Source organism: Falco naumanni, chromosome 1 (genome assembly GCF_017639655.2).
Source record: "Falco naumanni isolate bFalNau1 chromosome 1, bFalNau1.pat, whole genome shotgun sequence".
NCBI lineage: Eukaryota > Metazoa > Chordata > Aves > Falconiformes > Falconidae > Falco > Falco naumanni.
In genome coordinates, this window is record NC_054054.1 from 18664151 (window position 1) to 18687878 (window position 23728).

General features: G+C 50.2%; 3 protein-coding genes across 12 annotated transcripts in view; 2 read left to right on the top strand and 1 right to left on the bottom strand.

Annotated features, from left to right (window-relative positions):
- Positions 1 to 6114, top strand: part of TMEM150C (transmembrane protein 150C) — a 25287-nt gene extending 19173 nt beyond the window's left edge. For all 7 annotated transcript variants that reach the window (XM_040583593.1, XM_040583620.1, XM_040583583.1 and 4 more), the window contains 2 exons: positions 1328 to 1505; positions 3741 to 6114. In XM_040583593.1, the coding sequence (XP_040439527.1) occupies positions 1328 to 1505; positions 3741 to 3949 (387 nt within the window). In that variant the 3' untranslated portion in view covers positions 3950 to 6114. The remainder of the gene's footprint in view (positions 1 to 1327; positions 1506 to 3740) is intronic.
- On the bottom strand, positions 4804 to 17733 carry ENOPH1 (enolase-phosphatase 1). Its single transcript, XM_040583644.1, has 6 exons — positions 17203 to 17733; positions 13396 to 13497; positions 12414 to 12616; positions 9513 to 9645; positions 9120 to 9243; positions 4804 to 8045 (listed from the first exon to the last, which is right to left on the bottom strand). Exons 1-6 carry the CDS (start codon positions 17284 to 17286, stop codon positions 7906 to 7908), a joined length of 786 nt encoding a protein of 261 aa, XP_040439578.1. The 5' UTR covers positions 17287 to 17733; the 3' UTR covers positions 4804 to 7905.
- A 113-nt stretch (positions 17734 to 17846) lies between these two features.
- HNRNPDL (heterogeneous nuclear ribonucleoprotein D like) lies at positions 17847 to 22351 on the top strand. 4 transcript variants are annotated; one of them, XR_005826305.1, is made up of 9 exons: positions 17847 to 18045; positions 18541 to 18709; positions 18796 to 18957; positions 19239 to 19370; positions 19495 to 19609; positions 20422 to 20589; positions 20814 to 20911; positions 21294 to 21397; positions 22085 to 22351. XR_005826305.1 is itself a non-coding variant. In XM_040583555.1 (8 exons), the coding sequence occupies exons 1-7, from the start codon at positions 17957 to 17959 to the stop codon at positions 20882 to 20884; spliced, it is 906 nt and encodes a 301-aa protein (XP_040439489.1). In that variant the 5' UTR covers positions 17847 to 17956; the 3' UTR covers positions 20885 to 20911; positions 21294 to 22351. The 4 variants fall into 4 exon arrangements, 2 of the variants coding, with proteins under 2 accessions (XP_040439489.1, XP_040439485.1); XR_005826313.1 differs by having other exon boundaries at positions 20814 to 21397; XM_040583555.1 differs by having other exon boundaries at positions 21294 to 22351.
- Positions 22352 to 23728: the final 1377 nt, after the last annotated feature.

Sequence of the window (23728 nt, forward strand, 5' to 3'; positions counted from 1 at the left end):
ACTAGGAAGTAGTTTCAACCTCTCCTTCCCTTTTTTTCACTCCTTGGAGCAAATTATTGTTATTTAAAAGTGGATACTTTGAGTCATGCCTGGTTATAAATTCTGAACTAATTATCCACTCCTTGTTGGTTACCTGTATCCTTGCTTAGATCTTTTGCCAAACCACAAAAGCACGAAACCCTGTTTTTCCCTGCCTGATTGCTAAGCTGAATGTGGCATTAAACAGTATTTCTGGAAAATTACAGCTTGAGTGTGTCAGAGGGACGTTATGGCTGAGTCCCTTGCAGTGCAGGCTGCCTTGGGAAAGGCAGCTCAATCCCATTTTCGCGGGTACTAGAGTTATGCAAAGCCAGAGGGGCAGGGCAGCATTTGAACGTACCCTTGAAAAAAACCTCGAGGTAGGGAGGAGAGGGGAAAGATTAGTGGAGGCACAGTAACTAGACTATTATCTTGTAGACGGCATATTGTTTGGTGCAAATTTATTAAATCACCAAACAGGAATCAAGGCTGCAGGGAGGAATTACAGACTGCTGTTTTTTCTAGAAGAGCCTCAGAAGCGGAAGGAAAGAGAGATTGTCTGGCTTAAGTCTTGTCCGTGCTGGACTTTCTGAATGAATTTGCAGCCTCAGGGGATCTCTTTGCAGATTCTTCTTGTTGAACCTGGCTGTCCTTTTGCCTTGTGGCATTGCACAGTCACTGAGCCCTGTGAAACATGAGAGCCCAAGGAAGAGAGAAGCACTTGCACTCCAGAGAGGTTGGGTTCATATTGCCTCAGACCCCAATGGTCAAGGATGGGCAGGAGAGGGAACAGACTGTCAAGCTCTTTGGTCATAGAAACTTGCCAAACCAGGAGCATGTGTCTGTGTTTTGGCTTGTGCTAACTCAGCAGAGGTGGTAGGGCTTTGGCCACCCTCTGCCCCAGGCAGCACTGCTCCATGCAGCTAGCACTGAAGGTCGCACAGTTTGTGTCCAATGCAGGGAGCTGTACAAGACCCCAGTGGATTGTCCTTGCCTGCCCTGGCCATCATATCAAGCCAGGGAAGGATGTACTTCTGAGCGCTGTGTTAGCGAGTCTTGTCAGGGAGCTGTGGAGGCAGTCCCCAGGCAACTGCAGTTTCCACTGTGTTTGGGCTTTGAGCAGTAGATCTGCTTGACTGTGACAGCTGTCAACTCATCTTGGTTATGTGATACCTTACACCTTTGCCAGAAGAAATGATACAGCATCTCTGTCTCAAACCCCAGTTATTCCCACTCTCCTCTATCCCACCCAGCAGCTAGCAGCTAGCTCCTGTTGCATCCAAACAATGACCATTTTGTTTGTTCCTAGCTTTCCAATGATGAGGAGATCCACAATGTGGGCACATCGCTGACCTTTGGTTTTGGGACCTTGGCGTGCTGGATCCAGTCTGCCCTCACCCTCAAGATCAACCTGAAGAACGAGGGACGGAAAGCTGGGATTCCACGAGTTGCGCTGTCAGCCAGCATCACCCTCTGTGTGGTGCTCTGTATCCTTTTGTCCTGCTCCCTGGGAAGCCAGGTATCATACGTATCTGACACTCTCTGCAGCAGGGAACGTTGGCTCTTCTCGCATCCTTTCTAGGATCTCAAAACATTTAGGAATGCTGTGTAGCTTGCCTTCATGGCATGATTGGCTCATTTTGCTACTTGTGTTTTACCAGAAGGCAGTGTTTCATAGGTGGGCTTACTTCTTTCATAAATGTTTCTAAAACTTGGTAGTGATATCCAAAGTGGTTACAATATTGCATAGTATCTGTGTGATTTAATGGCACCACTGCTTACCTACACAGTAGCATTTAAGATGATGCAAAATACTGAGATACAAAATCTCAGGAGAACAAAGGAACAAGGGAAGAAAAGAGATTTCTGAAGATGAGAAGATTTTGATGTGTTTATTGAAATGCTCCGGGGTGGTAGATCTAGCTCTGCCTTTAAAAATGCTTAGCGTAGCCAAGAGCTGCTGGGTCACGTAAGCTTTGGGTAAGACTAAGTACTTTGCAAATGAGGTTTGGGCTGTGGGGTCTGTGGTCACCCAGGCTGGATGTACATGTGGCTTCCTCTCCACCTTGTGCTTGTCAACCCCACTCCAGACCTTCTGTTTACACCAGCACTCTGTACCCTGGGTGTTTGTTTAGGGTGGATCCATTCACTGCATAGTTGCATCAAGTTAGTGCTGGGATAAGCAAGAGGTCAGGAATAAATGGCAAGGAAGATAATCCCCCTCTTCAGGGAACAGCCTGTTCTTAAAACAGTTGCTTAGTCACTTGGTTCGTTTTGAAGATTTCAGTCAGTGTGCAGAGGAATAGCAGATTGATGTGAAGATGTACCATCAGTTGCCTCTTAAGCTTCCTTGGGAAAATCTGGAGGTGAGCATCATACCTTGGAGTACATAACGTAGGAGTTTGCCTGTGGTGCACCCCTTGCCCCAAGACCATAGGTCCTCCAGGGTGTGTATGGGGTAGGGCTGCATGTGAGGAGCTGGGCCAGGCTCCTGCTATGCTGCTGTCTTCAGAGGTGTCTGCCAGGCTGGGAGCAGGAGCAGCCAGGTACGCCAGGGTGTAGCTGCTCCTGTACTGACATGCTGGGTGCGCCCAGCCCTCCCCAGCTGGCTGCATGGCACTGAAGGCCTTGGGCCCTCTGTGGAGGAGGGCAGGCTGAAGCAGGAGACCCATTCTGTGCCCCCCTGCCTCTCCAGCTCTGAAAAAGCTTGGGGCTGGCTCCCTGTCTCATGTGGCTTGTGCATAACCCTTGCACTGCAGGGAAAGAAGATGATATTTAAAGACAGACACAGAATGCTGTTTGCTGAAATGAAGCTTTGGTTGCCTACACTAAGCCCAAGATGAAAAGTCTCTGATTATCTGCTTTGTGCAGTTAAAGCATAGGAGATGCTGCTTGTTTATTTGTTTTACCTGTGAAGATTTGTGATGCTGCGTTCTTGAAGTACAGAGGAAATCCCGAGAGACAGAAGAGCCAGTAGGTTTAGAGGAGATGTGCACTGGGCTAGGGCAGGTCCCCAGCTGAGGAGGGTGCCTTCTGCTTTAGGGGAGGTGAGAACTGCTTTTATGGAGTACTCCCAACACAACCCGAGGCACGGCACTGAGAGACCCTGATGCCAGGCAATATGTGGTCCAAGCACACGGGTGCATGAACCTGGAGGATGGTTTCTGTCTCTGGCAGCATTCTTTCTCCTTTATGTATAACATACCATATTGTTTAGAATGACGCCTCCTGGATTTCACAGAAAGGGATGATTTTGCAGGCTATCTAAAGAGAATGAAAGCTTGCACAATGTAGGTTGAAGGGTGTCCCCGTTGCCTGCGGTGCAGAGATCTGATCCAGCTTTCGCTGGGAGGCTCCTGGCAGGTGGGAGCCCGCAGGCAGATCTCCAGCTTGCTGACTGTGTCACTGGCTAGTTAGATGTTCAAGCAAGTAATTGATTTCTCTGCACCTAAGTCTTTCCCTCTGTAAATGTTTAGCAGCCTGAATTGGAATCAGGAAGCCCTGGTCCGTGTAGGAGAGCTGCTGTGCTCCACAGGCATTGTTGGACACCTGATATCCCTTCCATCTCTGGCACCACATGCAAGCTCTCCTGAGATGGCTGGCTGGGTTGACTGTCATCTGGGTTGACTTTGATTTTTAAGATTTTGTCTTCCCTGTTGGTTTTCTCTCATCCTGGCAGGTGTCTCTACTCCCACTAGTTCTCCTTGACTTGCCTCTTCCAGATTTCATCCTCATGGCACAAGGCATTCACATGCATGCTTCCAGGATCCAGTGGGGCCTGGTGATGTGCTTCCTGTGCTACTTCGGCACCTTTGCAGTGGAGTTCAGGCACTACAGATTTGAGATTGTTTGCTCTGAGTACCAGGAAAACTTTCTGAGCTTTTCTGAAAGCTTATCGGAAGCCTCGGAGTACCAGACAGATCAGGTGTAGCCTGTCCTCTGGCGGGGGGAGGGGGGGGCAGGTGTGGTTTCATGGGTTAAACATGACCTCATTCACACTTTTTCGATGAGTTTTTTTCATGTGCAATCATGATCATGTTGCCAAAGGGCTCCGAGGGTGGCTGTCTCATTAAGAGCCAAACAAAACTATCTGTCTGCTGGGAGAGGAGTGGACCCTTCTCAGCGGCAGCATTGGGAGCACAAGCTGTTTAGTTTGCGACTGAACAGTGACTCTTTTTGAGTGGCCCTGTCACACTCGCGTTGCTCAGAACATTCAACAGCCAGTCCTCACGATGCCCCTCTGAGACAGGCACTCCTCAGCCTGTTCTGCAGAGGAGGAGGTGAAGGAAATGGACTTCTCCAGGCACCAGGAGTCTTCAGGAGTCACCAGTCTGCATCTTTTGTGTGTTTCTTGTGTTGTTTTCTTTGCTGCCAACTGTTGTGACTTGGCAAGATGAGAAAGGGCAGCTGTTTCTTCTGGACCTGGAACCGGGCAGTGGAAAGCCCCGGCTGGCTGGCTTATGTGGCGAGCAGGCAGGCATTTCTTCTATCTGGGAAAGCAGCCGACAGTAAAGCCAGGTTTGGGAGAAGCTGTGTTGTGATCGGGAAGTGAGACTGGGCTGATGTAGCTGGGCAGCCCGTCCCAGGCCAGGGGAGATGGCACAGTGGAGCGCTGTCCTCGGCTTTGTGTTTCACACCACAGTGGGGACTGGTGGAAGCCAGGTGCTGAATTAAGATGGGAATGCCCGTGTGCTCTGAAGGTGACCTAGAAAAGGCTTTTCATTATAAGTGTGTAGTGCTTCCACCACATATCATGTCTAGTATCTCAAAAGCTTTTTTTTTTTAATTCCTTGAAGGGGAAAACATTCTGTTGGAGACACTGGGCTTGCCTGCAGCAAGAACAGAACTGTTGCAGGTGGTTCTGGGCGTAGGGTTTGCTTTTGCTCCTTGTGCACTCAGAAGTCAAACTTCAGATACGCTGACACGAGGCTTGGGCTTAGGGCCCCTCACTGTGGCCTGTTGTCCCGAGTGGAGTCTGCCACAGGTTTCAGTGGGCTTCCAAAGTGCAGGGAGGCAGTTCTGCACCAGAGGTTGGGTGATGCAGCCTGAGGGCTGGAGGTGCAGGAAGGGAACAGCAAAACCAGAAGGGCTTCTCCCTCCCTGGAGGGAGATTTTCAGACAGGTCTGTTTTCAAAGAAAAAGCAGGAGCTCAAACCCCCGTTTAGAAACCTGGTTTTGGGAAGGCTGCTGTATTGGGTGGGCAGGGGAGTGATGGAGGTTGCTTCTCGTGAACATGACTCCTGTTTTCACCCATGCATCAGGCTCGGCTTAGGCGTGCATCTTGCCTGAGCTGCAGGAAAGTAATCAGAAATTAAAACAGCGGCAGAAGGCATTTGAAGGGGAACTCGTACCGCACCATGGCATTTCTGATAGAGAGGGAAAAGGCACGAGGGCATTCAGTCTTCTGCAAAGGTCAGAGGCCTCTCCTGAAAGGAGAAACAGTTAAGAAGAACTTCTGTCGACTATTGTAAGTAGAAAGCTTTCAGCCCTTTATCTCTTGTGGGCCAAAAGTTGTTCTCATGCAGCTGTTACAAATCCAGAGCATCTCCAGCCGATGAAGGGTTGTTGTTGGACTGCTGAAGGCCTTCTCCTTGTAGCTGTGTCATTAGTGGGAAGCTTTCCTGGAGGGACACGCTAAGGGTGGCCCAAGGGCACAGCAGCATAAGGTGCAGGGCTCCCTAGCAGCACATCTGGGGAGCTCGTCCTGGGTGAGGGCAGGAGGGGATAGTCTGGAGAAGATGCAAGTGGGGAACCTCTCACATGGGCACAGAGGCTCAACGCATATGGAGCACAAAATAGCAATTTGTTTTAAGGATGGTTTACTGTAAATAGTCCACTGTGACTGTTTTTTTAAATTAATTAATATTTTCAGTTTATCATTTTATATTTTGTAATTTTATCAGAAAAAAAAATGTTTGTGATTTTTTTCTTGTCTTTCTTTCCTTTTCCTATATGCAATCCAAACTGAACTTGAGGTTTTTGGTGATAACTCTGTACATTTCTTAGAGTATTTCTAACAGCACATTTCAGTACAACTAAATGACAACTGATATACACTGAAACATGACCACTAAATAAAGTGCTTTTATGGAGAAAGTGAGTTTTATTTTTGTCCCCTACCCCATGCATAGCTTTCTGATGGCAAAGGCAAAATAAAAGGTAGTTGCAGTGTCATGATTAAAATTAACACTTAAGGAAGCCAGGGACTATTCAGCCATGCAGACACACTTACTGTAACAGTGCTAATTAGCAGGCTCTTTCTAGGAGGAGGATCACACTCATACACAGCCCAGAAATGCATCCAGACTAGCTGCCTCACAGCCTTACCTGCTACCATCAGTTTTAGAAGGGCAGTGCTGGCATGATGTGGTTTCCTCCCAAAATGCCCGTCTCTTGCTTGTTCTCTACAGAGCAGACCCCCTCAACAGGGACAGCTGTAGGTGTAGATCAGAGCTCAGGAAGGCAAAGGTATTACATTTCAGCCAGCACGAGGGCAAGCTCAAGCACAGTCACACAGAAATGACTAAGTAGCAAGTGACAGCCATGCACAAAGTGCCAGCAGCAGGGAACTGGGGTTTCAGACTGTCTCTGCCTCCTTGATTACCAGGAATAACCTAGTTGTGGCTCTTGCTCCTGCACCCTCCCCGGAGCCCCTGCCGAGATGGTAAGATGGTCAGGGAGGCAACACAGCTTCCTTGGCAGGACAGGGATGTCTGCCTTGAAGAAAGGACCAGGGAGGACGAAAGCAGGAAAACAAATTGTTCACAAGTTTTAAAAAAAGATATTTGCCTTTAGGTGCTGGGATTACTGGTGCTGAACACTGGGAGGGAGTGAACACAAGGAGAGCAAAGTTGTGGTTTTATTTACTACATTAGGAAAAGCTCCATGACCATCTGATGATATAAATTGGCACAATTTAGATAGGGTGGGTGAAAAGGTCGGGGTTTTAATTCTCATTAAACACAGCAGGATGTTCCCCTCAGGAGCAGCTGTGTGTCAAGTTTTGCTCACAGCTAACTAGTGCTATGAACGTGTGACGGGGTGATGCTGGCTGCTGAGGAGCACCATGGGTTAGCACTAAGCGAGACACTTCGCGGTCAAGCTGACTTTGGTGTTCAGCCAGTTGGATCCCATAGCACAGCACCACAATGCAGCAGTGAGGAGGGTCTAGAATTTAGTTTTTAAAGCTGTATTTCTCTTTGAAATATGAAGCTCTACTTCATTCTGGTAGGCTGGCTGAGCAGCTCTAAGCAGCTTCCATATGCAAGTTGTACTGTTTTGTACCTAGGCCTGCTGTGGATATAGCCAAGATTTAATTTGTTCCCGGTCTAAAGAGCTTGCCTGCAGCAAGGGCTGGCTTTTGCTGTGGCAGCCCAAACCTACTGTATTATAGCCCACATTTGGCATTTTCTTTTGGGCGTTCTAACTCCCCTAACTCTGACAGTTTTGACTTAGCCAGCAACCCTGTCTGCAGGGAGAAGCTCATATCCCCCGTGGTCCCCCTGGGACAGAAGGCCATGCATCTTGTTTGCAGACTGTTTCTAAAAATGATGGAGCTTGTGGTGGGGTGTCTCAGCACCAGATTGCAATGGGTGAGTCTGAAGGAAGCATCCTCTGAGCTAACTGCTAGCTGGGAAAGGGAGGAACAGCCTGGCTCCTAGGTGCTTCTCCCCACCCTGTTCCCAGCTCCAGCTGGCTGCTGCAGCCCTCCATCCTACTGCACAAGGGACCCCACACCATACTCTCTATCCATACCTGCTTGCACTAGTTGTAGGTCCAAGACATGATGTGGGTTTGGTTTTAAATTCTGATTATGGACAAGATTACCTAACATTACACAAGGACAATTCAGGTGAAGCATAGTCTTTTGTGCGTGCACTGCTTTCCCTAAGTGGAGGTAGGCAGGAAAAGTTCAGTGAAAGATGAGATGAGGCTGTAATACGATTTCTCATCATCTGTCAGTCCTGCGTTGCCTGGTCTGATCACCACAGCCACGTGAGTATCCGCTTCCTCGGCCGCATTGGCTTCTGAAACAAATAGAAGTGGGGAAAGCGGAGATGAGACGTGCCCACTGACCTCTTCACATAAGTGTTTTCAAGGCTTGAAGATGCCCCAAAACACTGAAGTGCTTTTAAAGGCTGAGACTGAGAGCAGCGTTTGCACGTGATGCTGCAGAGCTCTAGAGAGGGACCAGCTCCCGGCAGAGCCGCTGTGGGTCACTAGCTGCTGCATAATGTGACCAGGCAGGAGCTGGTGGCCTCGCCATCCCCTTCCCTCTCCCAGCGGACGGCTGTGCAAGGCGCTGTGCAGGCAGCACGCGCCAGCAGCTCCATTCCTGCCAGGAAGTAGCTGGGCTGTGGTCAGGCTGTGGCGTTAGCGAGTCCAGCACCCCGCACTGGGAACCGCTTCTCACAGACTTCCTGAGCACAGCAACAGGCCCCGGGAAAACAAAAACAGGGAAGAGGAGGTAACCTGAAGCTGCCACCAGCTCTGCTGCCATGGCTGGGGAGGGGGTAAGGGCTAACTCCTGGGGACTGTGCTGGCTTAGACTGAGATCACAACCCAGTGCCCTTTCCACCAGAAAAACATCTCCAGCAAGGGCAAGAAATCAATTAGCTTCCTGAGCCTGGCTTTCCAGGGGTCAAGTCTTGACGACCAGAAGCAATATTTTCCTGCTGCTGAGCACAACCTAACAGTAAGTGGCGCAAAGAACCAGCCACCGTGTGTGCCATGTAGCGGTGCAGCACACATGGTCTGTTCCCCCAAGCATGGGGTCACAAAACCCACTGACCCTGTTTTTAAATGGAGTACGCCAACTCCTCCAGCAAATGCTCCACCACTTCCAAGTCTCTCCTTGCTCGCTGGTGCAAGGGCAGGTTTTCTACTTGACTTATTTTCCCTCGCAGCAGCGCTGCTCACATATCCCCTGCTGCTGTGCCAGAGCCTGGATGCGTGCGGAAGAAGCATGGTAGCATCCAGCCACCGAAGCAAGGTGGTCTGCAGCATTTCTGAGATGCTTGTGACAAGTCAGCAGCAGGCACTGAAAGAGCACCTGCCTCCCTCGCACAGGTAAGAGCCAGCAGGACTGGCAGGCCACCTACCTCGAGGGACATCCGTCAGGAAGAGGATGTTGTTGGTGGCGCACCCAATACTGGCAGCGATCCTTCTGTAGCTCTCGCTTTCTACCTTGGGGCCTATTTTGGTATCAAAGTGGCCATCAAAGAGCTGAAAAAGAGAAAAGCAAAGGCAGCTGCCAAGTGCCACCTGAAGAGCAGGGCTAAACCTCGCTCCCCAGTGAGACATCCCCTTTCCCTTCCACCACAGCAACAGGGGCTGATGCAGCCGTGGCAGCATGCTCAGCTGGCTGAGCGTAACTCTGCTGGGACAAAGCCACTGCCCCAGCCCCTGTGCACAAAGCATCCAGCAAGGGCAGTTGTGGGAGTGAAGTCCTCTGCAGAGGGAGAAGCTGTAAGGAAGGTGATAAGGTTATCTACCTCTAGGATATCACCTTCTGTAGAATAGCCGAACAGAAGCTTCTGGGCTTCAATGCTGCCCGAGGAGTAGATATAGACCTTCATCCCCGCTTCCCGCCACTTCCGGATGGCTGGAACCACGTCCTCGAAGATTCTGGAGCAAAATAGGGCAACAGGTAAGGGCAAACCCAGAGGCACCTGGAGGGACACCTTTAGCCAGACACTGTCCCCTCAGTTTGCAAGGGGACTTCATTCCCAGGCTGCTCAGGGCTCCTGCCACCGGAGGGTCTGTTTCAGCACCAGGTCACACATTCCCAGCTCCAGCCACCGAGCAGCTCAGTGACTGCTACACAGACAGCAGCCCTGACGGGCTACTTCAGACCTTTGACAGGAGTTTCTCCAGCCCCTTCAGTTTGCAGAGGGAAGGAAAGGTGGGGGGAAATGGCATCCCCCCGCTGTTCTCTGCGAGGGAGGAATAAGGGGGGAGGACAGAGAACACAGGCTTTTGCATCTTGAGTCCCACCTGCCTTGCAAGCTACAAGTTTCCCTGTTGGTAAAAGCTGTGGCCGTAAGTTCCATCCCTACGGGGCAAATGCACCCCACGGGTTCAGGCTCTGCCCACGCGTGGGGAGGAACCGAGAGCAGGCTGCAGCTGCAGGAGCTCAATGAGCAGCACTGTACGAACTGCCTGAAGCCAGACAATAATTTGGGAAAGGAGCGTCCCCTCAGGGACTGAGGTCAGAGCTACTCTACCCAGTGACTCAGATCGTACAGTAGTACCTGTGGGCCAGATGTGTCCCTGGCTTAACTGCACCGCAGAGGGAGAACCAGCTTCTGTTCACTAGGCAGCAGCACCCCTCCCTGTACTCTTCCAGCCTGGCAAAGGGCTGGGAAGGCAAGATAACAGTCTAGCAATGGGCTGACAATTCTCAAAACAGGAGTTAGGTCTCACTCCCAGGTAGCAGCCACCCAAAGACAAGCCCAGCATCGAGGAGCAAAGCTGCAAGAGAGGGAAGAAGGACCAAAGCCAAGGCAACTGCTGTGTAACTGCTAACGGATGTGTCAGTTCCCTCATACCCTTCTCATTTATACCACGAGATCTCTCTAGTGCTGCAGTTACATGTATGTAAAAGCTTTTTGTATGCAAAGGACATTTACAAGATGATGCGTGTGCTGGGGGAATCTGAAAGATAGACGCTGCTCAAGAGGAACAAAGTGAGGCTGACAGTAAGTCCCTCAGTAATACACGTGATGGTTGATAAGGAAAGGCCACAACCAACCTCAGAAGGGTAGGGAAGAGGTTTCAGTTTGGTATGGCAGAATGATGGAGAAGAGGTGGAGGAGACGCAATCCTCAGGGAACTGAGTTTTCATCCCAATCCAAATTGCAGCTTACCCACCTGCACTGCACAGCTCTGTATGGCCGCTTGGCCCAAGGCCCAGAGGTACTGCCCTGAAAAGGGGATCTGAGCGCCTGAACACCTCAAGAAAGAGGACTTCAAATACATGCAAAAGGAGGTGTTGGATCGAATTTTGCAGACTTGTAGCAATCAGCTGGCCCTTTGTTCATCTCCAGTTTCTCAGCCATCTGTTCAGGGCTTTGTTATGTATTTAAAAAAAAAAATCACTTTTTTTCATAGTTATTTATTAAATGTCTCTGGTGTCAGCTGACAATATTTTGAGGTTGTATGGCACCTGCAGAAACTCCTAGACTCTCTCATGTTTTCACATGCTGAGTTCAGTGCCTGGATTTCAGACACGCATGTGCCAGATACAGTTGGGTGAAGGGGGGACTTTAGAGATCTCACTCCTCCAAGGCTGCCATGCAGCAAGGCTAGCTCCACAGTTTTCGGGCCACTATAAGGCGATTACCCATGTTTTTAAAAAAAAAACCAACAGGATGACTGTCCCTCTTGACTTGCTTTTGGGTTTTGTTGCTTTCTCTGGGAGATGTTTACACTTTTCTGTGAGCTCTTTTTCTTCTTCCTCATTCTTCCCTTGGCAAAACACTTTGTGAACTTAAGGGTTTGTTTTACTTCTTTAGGAACCTGAAATGCATAGTTTATTTAACCAAATACCTCTTGACCTATAAGATCAGGCTTAACTCCAGTTGTCCCTACTTATGCACACTTGTGTTGTGGCTGAAAGATAAAGAGGAACCTGAAGATAAAAAGAAGGGGAAAGGCAGGAAATGTGCAGGTAAGAGACGAAGCAGGAGGAAACAACTGAAAGGACCTCACCCTGCAACCCCAGCTTGTTTAGGCTTGTTCCAAAATGTGAGTGCAATTCAGGGATAAAAAATGCAAGATGGAGAACTGTAAGTTCATACTTGTGCCTCAGTCTCTTGGTTTACCAAGAAATCTCTGTAGCGAAATATTGAGACCTTTTCCAAAGTTTTAATGCAGTAGTTGTCCCAGATGAAAGTTCCACCGGTCATGGGACCAGAATTGCCCCGTCCCCACTACTTTGTTCCTTTCTCAAACCCCATCTCCTTCACAGGCCCTGCCCAGGTGCCTGGAGAACTCACTGTTTCCCAGCATGTACCTGCTGGTCATTCCTTAAGGAGAAACACTCTCACCCACTTGTTGTCTTCCCAGTGGGCACTGAGACAACTTGGTCAATCCCGAGGTTGCCGTAAGCTTTTGCTTCGCTAGACCCAAAGATGAAGCTCAATGGTTTTGTTTCACTGCACGATCAAGTTTGAAATGAAGTGTCTGCAGTTGCTTCCATGACAGCAGTGGCCTGGCTTAAGCCACAAGAGAATGTAAACGTACTGGCTTCTCCAGCGAGGTAGTAATCCTATTGGCATTTGTACGCGGGGCTGTTTCCAGGAATAGCTTATGCAGCTACTCTGCTAACAAACACCTAGGAGAGACGCACCCCACACCTGCCCCGGGGAAAGGGGTACGCTATTATTACTCACTCTCCTTTGACGTGCCCGGTCGTGTAGGCTGCCCTCCACATGTGACCCTGCAGCTGCTTCAGTGCTGTGGTCTTCCTGTCCAGAGACATCTGCCAGTGAACATTGTCCACCACCGCCTGGATGACCCGCTCCAGCTCCTCTTCCCCGCTTCCGCTCTCCAAAGGGATGGGCACGGCCCCATCCAAGCTGGAGTCCTCCTGAGCCTGGAAATCATTCATGATAAAAAGAGGTAAGGGAAGAGGTGGGGTGGTCTCAACATCTCGATGGAGGAAAGGGGTCCAACACCTGCATCAACGCACCTCTCTGCAGGACACGCTGGAGCTGCTCTTCCCATGAAGGGTTACAACACTGAATGCTTTCCTCAATGGGAAATTCAGACTCCAGTCGTGTCTAGAAACACTTGCTTGGACTGTACTTTCCAAATCCCACAATTAGCACTATTGTAGCTGTATTGTAAATACTCTTAACAAGAATTATACTTGCTTAAGTATTTAATTGCTGAAATAAAGGCAAAGAAGCAAATATATCTATTGGCTTCAGATAGCCACAGGTCTCCGAGTGGTGCCATGTCCCTGTACAGAGGCAGGATACGCTGCCCTGTGTTGGACAAGTACTCTGCTGTCCCTCCACACTGCTTCCCAAACAAGCACCTGGAAGCCACAGGTGGTGGATTCAGCAAGAGAAGGGCACAGTGCAGGCACGAAGCTGAAAAGCTGTGGTTTGACACTTGCTCAGGGGCCGTGAAGACCAAGGCGAGCTGAAGGAAACAGCTGAGCTGCTGCCTACCGAGCACCAGCCCTTCCCTGAGCACAACTCCAGGCTTTGGGTAGGGGAGAATCCACCCATCGAGGCAACCAGCCTCTGCTGGGGGGCAAAGAGAGGTACGGACTCGTGTTGGGTGACTGGGGGAATCTGAGTGACCTGAAGTCTCAGGCGGTGCCGAGAAAACCAGCAGAGACACGGTACAGCTCCATTACTTCACCTGTTTCCTCAGAAGTCCGATGTCTCGCTGGCACTCCTCCTCCTCCCAGTGAGCGTGCAGATACTCCTTCACATTGTCTTTGATGTAAGGGAACAAGGTCTCCTGGCAGCACACAAGAAAAACAAGGCAGCTCCTTTAACCTAGCAGAGGTAAGCCTGACCTTATTTTAAAGCAACCGTTTGCACGTGCCGGTGTGTGCAGCTATTTTCCCTGCTGGAGCTTCCCCTGCAGCGCTGCAGCTTGTGAAGCCGCCTGCCAGGGGTGCCACTGGCTGCAGCCCGGAGCCAGCCTTGGGCCAACATCAGTGCAGGTGGATTTTTTGCACAAATGCTTAGGCAGCTTCAACTTTTAAATCCCAGGGTGGAAAAAGTGGGTGATAACTTTTCCTGGGCTTGTGAAAAAGTGTCTCAGATGGCAGACAGGACCCCAGGTTCTCACCAGCTGATAAGTACAAGGCTGACTGTGTATGTACTCTGAACTGACAAGTTACAGTGCTCCTATTTTTAATGGGGTGCTTGTCCCAACGTTCTGAAAACACAGCTCAACTTCTCACCAGAGCTAGAGAACCTTTTGAAAATGGAAAAGTCTATTTAGTGACACTGAGCTCCATAGGACAGTCTTGCAAACAACATGAAAAAGGGTTAGGAAAAAGTGCCATGGGAGAATGCCAAACCTTCCTGGAGATCCCAAGGGCACCTGAAATAATTACAAATCGCTCTCATTAGTGGTGTTTCACAACTGAGAAGCCACAAGCGGCTGCCACGACAGCACCTCTGGGTGTGGAAGAGCCTGAGGACAAGGGGAAGGGTGCAAAGATCCTGCCTTCAGGTACGGAACCAAACTTTTCTTAACAGGGAAAAACAAGGAATGGGGAAGAGACGGGAAGAAACTAACCTGAACTTGTCTCTCCTCAAAAAATGGTCAGTGATATTTTTCTCCTCACTGTATGTCACCTTTGTTTACTGAATTAAGAAAACGGTGGTGCTAAAAGCATGGATATGGTGGCAGAACTGCAGGATTTTCTATTACTGTAATATTGTGTTTTCCATGTTGTATATTTTAAAAACAATGTAAATTTAGGGGAAAGGAAAATGTCTTAAACGCCTAGAGAATTACCACAAACGTGTCCAGGGAAATCAACAGCCTTGCAATACCCCCTATTACCCTCTCACTTCCTTTATTTGAGCATAGTTGCTTTCAAAGTCTTTTAAATCATGGAAGAAATTAAAGAGCAGCCACTGGGAAATGCAACCAACTCACTGCCTTGGTTTAACTTCCCTTTACCTTGGATGTCAAAAGGTCCCAATTGCTTTCCAAAAGCAGTGTTTTGTGCTCTTGTGCTGGCGAAGAAAAACTTCCAAACAGGCTTCAAAAGCACAGTGTATTCTGTGATTCAGTGGATTTTAAAAGGGTAAAAGCCTTGGCCCACTGGCAAACACATGGATGTCTGTGGTCCAGGAGGGGACACCCATGTGGCAGCTGGAGTGGTGGACAGTCAGGGTGACAGTTTACGAATGTCTAGAGTGATCCTAGGCAATGATGTACTAAGTTTAAAAGGCCATGAGTTTGTGTGGAAGAAAGATTCCTTGGCATGGAAATACCTCCATCTCCGCGACTTCAGCTTTCAGCAAAAGTCGGTGGCTGCAAACTCCTGAATAGGTTTAACTGGGGCTGTTGCTGACCTTTATAGGTTCACCCGCTTTTATCTTGGCTAGCAGGAGACCTAAGCCTGCCTGTGCACAGTTCCCATCGCTCTGTCCATCTCCCGTGAGTGCTGGGGAGATGGGTGCTATCACCTCACCACACTGCCAGCCAGCTGGGCTCCCCAGTGACAACCAGCCCCAGATGTGGCTGCCTCAACACAGCCCGGCAGGATGGAGAAACAGCCGTCAGCAAACATGGCTCAGCAGCCCTCCTAAGCCTTTGCAACTGCTCACAGCAATGTTAAACCCAGTAGAGGAAGGGTGGTACTTTTATCATCAGTCGACACCTACACAGCACGCCATCACTAGCACTTGTAGGATTCCAAGCAACCAGGGTCAATTTTCCTCCTAATGTCTATGCAAACTGCCACAAAGTTCAGTGACAATCTGCTCTTTTACAGGAGATGTGGCAAATGCCAGGGGATGTAGTTTATCACATTACATCTCTGCCCTGCCATTTACTTTTCGCTGCCAGGGTGGGCCTGGCAAAAGAGAAAATTTGGTGACCTCTAACTAGGGGCCATCAAATATTCTCTTTTCTGGTATCGTTCCTTAATCCACCCATCAACTGGCTTGTGCTCGTTCCATTTCTTTACTTTGCATACTCAATAATTTTAATACTAAAGAAAGGATTAAATAAAATCCTTTAAAGGTAACAAATGAAAATGCCTGCAGAACCAGCAGTGGGCCTTTCAAAGAGAAATACAGGCTCTATGGAGTTTTAGCTGAAAGTCCAAGTGAAATAACTTTGTTTCAAGCATTTCCAGCAAATCAAGTTTCATCGAGAGCTGTAACTCATTCAGCCTCCCTGCAAGAGAAAGAACTCTGGGTAGGAAACCATTGCAGGCATATCACATGCTATTTGCACAACAGCAAAATGGACTCAAGGTGGCTATTAACCATCTTTGCTGCTCTGAGAGATGTTCATTAATAAAGCTGAGCTGTTCAAACTGTTTAAATGGAAATATACTGAGGGGAGGGAGGCAGCTGTAATGCCATCTAGACCCAAAGTTTCTTCAAGAGCACTGGAAGAACACGGACAGGGAAGATGTAGGTCACGTTGTTCATCTGTTAAACTGTGTTAGCAGAAACACCTGGAAAGCTTGGCAAGCGCCTTCACCCACGTGGGTGGTACCGGCAACACAGATCCACTGAAAGCCATAAAGTCTCCTGGAGAAATACAGGTTAATGGCAGGAGCTGGGACAATTGCCTTCAGTGGAGATTGCTCCTTCCTTCGAAGCACACCAACCTGGTTAGGGACCAAATCCTCCAGGAGAAGGGGGCCCCGCAGCAGCTGGAGTGTTAGTGGCACAGTTACAGCACTTGTCCGGATGCCTCCCGCTGGTCTCCACGACCCCCACCCCCACCCCCGCCCCGGCCCTCCGGCTTCGGCACCTAAACCACCGTGTGCAATAGTCCTACATCTTTCCCGAAGCCCGGGAAGCCGCCCGTCGGGATGTGCTGCCGGTGCAGCCCTCCTCAGTGCACCTGCCCCCCGCACTGGTGCTGTGCGGGAGGCGGGGGGGGGGGCACAGCTGGGGACACATCTGAGCGCTGTGCGAGAGGCGGGGACACAGCTGGGGACACAGCCGGGCGCTGTGCGAGAGGCGGGGACACAGCTGGCTGCAAGGCCCTGGGAAGGGAACAGGCAGCGGGGCACCCGGCGGCGGGACCCCGGCCCGCTGCAAGCCGGGGTGCGGGGCTGCGGCGGCAGCGCGCTGAGCGACAGCCATGCTGCGGGGGCTGCTGCCAGGCGAGGCCAGGGCGCTCCCTGTAGCCATGAAAAACCCACTCACGGAACGGGAACGGCTCCCGCTCCCCTGCCCACGGGCGATCGGTAAAACCAGACCGATTTTCCCCTGGGCGTCATTCGGAAAAACGCAGAAACGCGCCGCGGTTGGCGCTGCCGGGGCGGCCCCGGCCGCCCGCCCCCCCGCAGCCGCTCCCGCCCCGGGTCGGCACCGACGTGCGGCCGGCGCAGCGCGCCCGCCCCGGCTGCCGGGGCTGGGGGGGGGGTGGGATGTGTCACGATAAAGACGGCGACGCTATCGGGGCCCCCGGCCGCGTGGGGAGGCCGCCGCCGCCCGCCCCGCCGGGTCTCACCTGGACGAAGGCGATGGGGGTGGTGGTGCCCTCGATGTCCAGCAGGATGGCGCGCACCTCCGCCGGCACCGGCAGCACGCCCATGGCGGCGGCACGTGGGGCGCACCGGGGCCGCTCCGCCCTGCGGCTGGGCGGGGGGCCGGGCCGGGCCGCCGGCACCGATCGCGGGGGGCGAGTGCGGCGATGGCGGCGCCCCGGCGGCGGGGAGTGCCGCGCCGCCTGTGCCCGCCCCCGGAGCGCCCGCCCCGCCCCGCCGCCGCCTGAACGGGGTTTTTGGGTTGCACCGGTACCCCCACCCACCCCAGCTCCGGCGCCGGAGCCCGCCTGGCCCGGTACCCCGGTGCGCGTGCCCCCGGCGCCCGGGGCGGCGATCGCCGCCTCGCCCCAGGGCCCGCGGCGGGAAGGGCGCGGGGAGCACCGAGCCGGCGGAGAGGCGAGGCGGGCGGTGGCCGGGCTCCGGGCCCCGCGGCGGGCAGGACAGGGCAGGGCAGGGCAGGGCCCCAGCGGCGCCGCGGCCGGGGCTGGCCCCGGGGCTGGGGGGAGCCCGGCGGCAGACGGGTGCTGCGGCCCCGCCGGGAGCCGCTAGGGGCGCTGCGGTGCCGGGCGCGAGGGTGGCACTGATTGGCTGCCGGCGCGGGTATATAAGGGCGGCGCAGGCGGTGCCCGGATCTCTTCCGCCGCCATTTTCTCCCCCGCACAGATCTCCGCTGTGTCCGCCGCTTGCCTAAAACCTTCTCGTCGCCCTCGCCCCGCCATGGAGGACGCGACCGAGATGAGCGGCGGCCCGGAGGAGTTCGCCGAGGGCTCCAAGATCAACGCGAGCAAGAACCAGCAGGACGACGGGTAGGGCCGGGGGGGTCGCGCCTCCCTCTCCCTCCCCCGCCCTCCCTGGCCGCACGGGACGGGGGGGCGGCTCGGGCGCGGGGGGGGGGGCGGGGCCTTCTCTCCCCGCGCCCATGGCCGCGCCCGCCTTTGTGTCCCGTGCTGCTGACCCAGTTTCCGCGGGGCGGGGAGGGGGGCTGCCAATCAGGGGGCGTGACGTCACCAGTAGCCTGTGGGGGGGGTGGTGTTGCTGGCGGGCTCGGTGGGGCGGGGCCCGGGCGCACGGACGCGGCCCACGTGTAGCGGCTGGGCCGGGCCGCTGCGGCGCCCCCGGTGCTGCCCCCGCGGCCCGGAGCAGCGGGCGCGGCTGCCAGGCCCTGCAAGCCGAGCCGGATGGCCGTGGCCTCCTGATGGCCTTTGGCTTGCGCCGTGCTCCGCGCGTGCGCTTGTACCCGCCCAGCTGTGTGTGTACACATACGTATTTACACATACTCGTGTATACCCTTTGCGTTTTAGGAAAATGTTTATTGGAGGCCTCAGTTGGGACACCAGCAAGAAGGACTTGACCGAGTATCTCTCTCGGTTTGGTGAGGTTGTGGATTGTACGATTAAAACAGACCCAGTCACTGGGAGGTCGAGGGGGTTTGGGTTCGTGCTCTTCAAGGATGCTGCCAGTGTGGAGAAGGTGGGTGGATTTCTTGTCTCGATGGCACAAAGCCTGCCCGTGTCAACTGTAGGGATCTGAGACTTTTTTCCTTGTGTGCTTTCTAGGTGTTGGAACTGAAGGAACACAAACTGGATGGGAAGCTAATAGATCCTAAAAGGGCAAAAGCCCTAAAAGGGAAGGAGCCACCAAAAAAAGTGTTTGTTGGTGGGCTGAGTCCTGATACTTCCGAAGAGCAGATTAAAGAGTACTTTGGCGCTTTTGGCGAGGTATAGTATAATGGCATATAAGCACAGCTCTGGTTTTCAGGTGCCGTGTTGCCTCTTGTCTTAAGCCAAAAGAATATGTGAGGAGAGAGCTGGCTCAGACTTACATAAGGCTAGGGATTGTTGGAAGCTATATGTATGTTAATGAGTCCATAGTATTGTGATGGGCTGATTTATAGCTGTCAAAAGCAGTCGGCACAGACATTGGGCTCCCAAATGGTGCTGGTAGCATGAAAAGCAGTTTACAGATTTGATGTGTTATTGATAGGTACTTTTGATTTCAGATTGAAAATATTGAGCTTCCCATGGACACAAAGACAAATGAAAGGAGGGGCTTCTGTTTTATCACCTACACAGATGAAGAGCCAGTAAAGAAGTTACTAGAAAGCAGATACCATCAAATTGGTTCAGGCAAGGTATGGAAGCTCTCCTTCTCAGCGTGTGAAATGGGCCACCTTTGAAGGCTTCCCTAAAAGCAGCTCACAAAATGAATGGTCTGGTCCTTAAATTCTTGACCAGTTACAGGATTTTTCTTTACAGTGTGAGATCAAAGTAGCACAGCCCAAAGAGGTATACAGGCAACAGCAGCAGCAGCAGAAAGGAGGAAAAAGCAATACAGCTGGTGGACGAGGAGGTGGAAGGGGGCGTGGACGGGGTGAGTGTTTTGGATGTTGAAATTCAAGTCAATGCTTAAGTGTTTGTGCTAAACACAAAGGTGTTTGTAGATGTTTCAGGCTGCATGCAGATCTTGTGTTGAAATTGAATGTGGGAAGTAGCCTGTTAGTAAATGGCACTTTAGTGGTTGTGATAGCTTGTGGAAGCTTGAGAATCTCTTGCTCTGCTTGCCTTCAAGTGGTGAAGTGACAATAGATGTAGGGTGCTCTTGTATACCCACAGTAGACAGTACAGCTAAATGCATAGTGCAGTTACCCTTCATGTGAAGGGATATACTGCTGGCTCATGGGCTGTGAACTCTTTGCAAAAGATGGTTGCTTTGCTACACCTTGTAAATAAAAAGCGACGAGCTGTTACGTTACAGGTTAATGCATCTCAGTCTTAAAATCAAGGAGTCACAACCAACACAATGCAGTAAAGCTGATCCTGTGGTTTAACTTGGAGTTGAGGCAATTAATGATGCAAAACAAAAGTTAAAGGAAAGCATCCAGGAGCTGCTGTAGTGCATGCCTTTGGTGTTGTGGGTTTTTCCTGGCTGTTTGTTTCTATAAGCAGGGCTACCTGCTGTCTTTCTCAAATGTTGTTGTGGGTGATAAGATCCTATGACCTGTCTTATACCCAAATGAGATGCCTTGATTCTTTTTAGAAAAGTCTTTTTTTGGGAAGACAAGAAGATTCTTCCAGGTAATAGTTCTGGCATAAAAAGATTGCCATAGAAAGCTAGATGAAGTGGCATAGGAAAGGAGTGAAAAATAGTAGATTCTGTAAATTAAATGCTATGCTTGGTTTCAGGGCAGGGACAAAACTGGAATCAAGGATTTAATAACTACTATGATCAAGGATATGGAAATTACAATAGCGCTTATAGTGATCAAAGCTACAGTGGCTATGGAGGATACGACTACTCTGGGTACAACTATCCCAATTACGGATATGGGCCAGGATACACAGATTATAGCGGTAAGTGGTTTTGATCTCATTCCAGATAATAATAGTATGCATCTTTAAACAGGGGCCTCTTATAGTAACTAGTTCTGTAACACCTCTTACTCATAACACACAGCTTTAAAGAGTAGCGCTGCTGGTGTGCTGTATGGGAACAGTTGCCTTCAGAGTATCGGATGTTACTGCTTCTGAGTGGTTTTTATTTTTTTTTTCCCCTTTCCCCTCAATGTTATCTACAGGTCAACAAAGCACATACGGAAAGGCATCCCGTGGTGGCGGCAATCACCAAAACAACTACCAGCCGTACTAAAGCAGTACCTAGTACTTGAGGAAACAGGTGTGTACATGAGTGCAAGGTCCACTCTGAGTAGGTCTAATCTAATTTAAAGATCAATAGACAAATGAAGAGTAAAAACTTGCGTAGCATGACTTTTCCTTTTAATTAAGCTTTTGTTAACTTAAAAAAATACTTTTTTTAAAACCAGCTTTGCCTACAGTGTCTATAGATCTTTAACTTTGTTAAAATGTGACTTTATCTTCTTTAGTACTTCAGAAAAACATAAGAGTTTTTCTGTTTTGCGTTGTGTACCAGGTGGTCTAGAGGAATAATTAAACTTATTAGAAGTATTAACAGGTAAAGTACTGAAATGGGTACAACTTAAGGAAAACAAGAATGTTGTCTTCTAACTCTGACATTATACCTTGTTTGTACCCGCCAGCGGGAACTTCATTGCAGGCCGTGTGTCACCCTGACCACGTCTATCTCTGGGGTCGCACGTTGCAGGCAGAGCGCAAGGCATACACCAGAAAACGCTGTCCTGTGGTATGGTCTCTTCCAACTTCATGTACCAGCGTAAAGATTAAAGTGGAAAACTTCAGACTTTGGCTTCTTTTTTTAATCTTTTTGGAGATTAAGTGTCTTAACTTAAATGGTTTTTTACAGGAGTTAAAGTACATAAATGCCTTTACAGCTTAATCATTTGGTCTTCTGTTTAGTGTTGTATTTCAATTGTGGAACCTCATTTTAAGTGTGCATTCTTTAAGATTTAATGCTTGCTTTTTTCTTTTTATAGCTAATAGTGAAATCTGCAAACCAAAACGAACTTTTAAATCTGGAAAAACATTAAAGATCATATGCATGTGCACTGTGTGAACTAAATCAACCTGACTTCTGTTTGCACAGCAGTCTAGATGGATTTAAAAAAAAAAACTGACACCCTTTTGGCAGTGTTTCCAGTAGAAATAAACTGATCCGGAGCCTCATTAATAGTCTAAATTGGATGTGGTGTTCTGGAACAGCTTCTTAAATGGGCTGAATGGCTGTATTTGGGAAGATAAATTAATGATGGGTAACAAAACCTCTTGTGTTACCTTAATAAATATGCATATGATCTTTAACAGTGAAGAAAGGAATATATAGAAGACTTAAAGCAGTTCATGAAAATGGACCTTTTAACGATTCTTGTAGTAACTTGCACAGATCTGACATGCATTTTGTCTTGATTTTTAGGTAGAGATACTGCAACAAAGCCATCTTGCAGCACATCGTGAGTGAACGGAGGGTGGTCTTCGTGAGAGGAAATGACTATTTTGTAAAAGACTTAGTGTATGACACAACTGTGTCCAACTGTACATAGCAGCTGACTAGTTTTCTTTTATGGTTTTTACTTTCTTTTTGCCATTCATGTTATGACACAATGTGGACTTGTGTTTATACGAACTTTATTTGTATAATTTCATGTTAAAGGATTCTCTAATAAACGCTTACCTAAGTGAATGTGTGGTCTTGCAGTTGGCTGTCAGCTTACAGTGGTACCACTAACTTTTTACTTGTATTAGAAGGGCAGTATCTTTCTGGAGATTATGAACAGTTCAAGACAAAATTATTTTATATATGAGTCAGTACAACTCACTCCTTTTCCTGACCTGTCTGAAGAGGCACTGTGTGGAATCCTGCTGTTTTCTGCTGCGGCAGGAAAGAGCATGGTCTGTGGCACAGGACTGCCACTGTCATACATCTTAAGGGAGGTGTTTAGAACCACAGCAGCACCTCTTTCATGGTGATAACTCAGCACTGCTTGAGGGGTTAGAGGGTGAGATCTATACCACCTTTCAAGGTTTTTCAAGCACTTGGGTTCTGGAATACTGAAGGCTATCACTTAATTGCACCTCTATAGCAATTGCTCCCTGTCCAGGGTCAGCAACTAGTTTCTGTACAAGTTGGGATCTACTCTTTCAAGAAAGAGTTCAGTACGGGATGTAACTTAAATGGATCAGGAAGTGAGTTTCCCATCTTGTGTATACTAGCAAGCAACATAAAAGCCTAAACAAGTGATTGCTAGAGAAAGGAAACTGCTTTAACCAGAAAATTCCTTCCTGAGTAGGACAGCAGCTGGGACGGGTAAGTTAGCATACACATTCTGTCTGAAGCCACAGGATTGCAACAGTCTGCTTCCAAGGTTGGTTTTTTTTCCTCAGTGCAAACATCTAGTCAGGGACCAAAAATAAACCTTGCTTGTCAGAAGAGTGTAATGTGAGTAGCTAATTCACAGGGGAGGCTCTTAAAGGGACCAGTCTGAGCAGAGGTTTCTAAAATTTTCATAATTTCAGCATTTCTTTTTCTCAGGCAGCTGGGTATTATAACTGTTACAGGTTAAGAGTATGTTCCTGTCGTATTAGCAATGAGGTTGGATGAGAGACTTGGCATTGCTGGCTCTGCCCACAGGGAGAAGCCACAGCAGTACGTGGCTCTGTACTCCCAAACAACTCCCGGGCGCGGAAGCCACCCTCACCAGCAGTAGTCCCTCCTCTGTCTACAAAAACCGCGCTTGTTGCAGGAGTCAGGTTTTACTTCAACCTGTAGGTAGTTATATTTTAACTTATAAAAATACTTTAAAAAAAAACCAAAACAAACTTCATTTCGCTACCTTCAGGCCCGGGGTGCTTCCGGGGGTGTCCGCGGCTGCGAGGCGCCCAGGAGCTCAGCGCGGGCGGCGGGCCCGGCCAGCCGCCTCAGGCGGGGATCCGGCAGCTGCCGCTTGGCCAGCGGCCCGCCCGGCCTCCCGACGGGCCGCCGTTCGCCCCGTGCCCCGCTCCGCGCCGGCGGCCCGACAGACGCCCACGCGCGGTGGCCGGGGGCGGCCCGGGGCTCGCG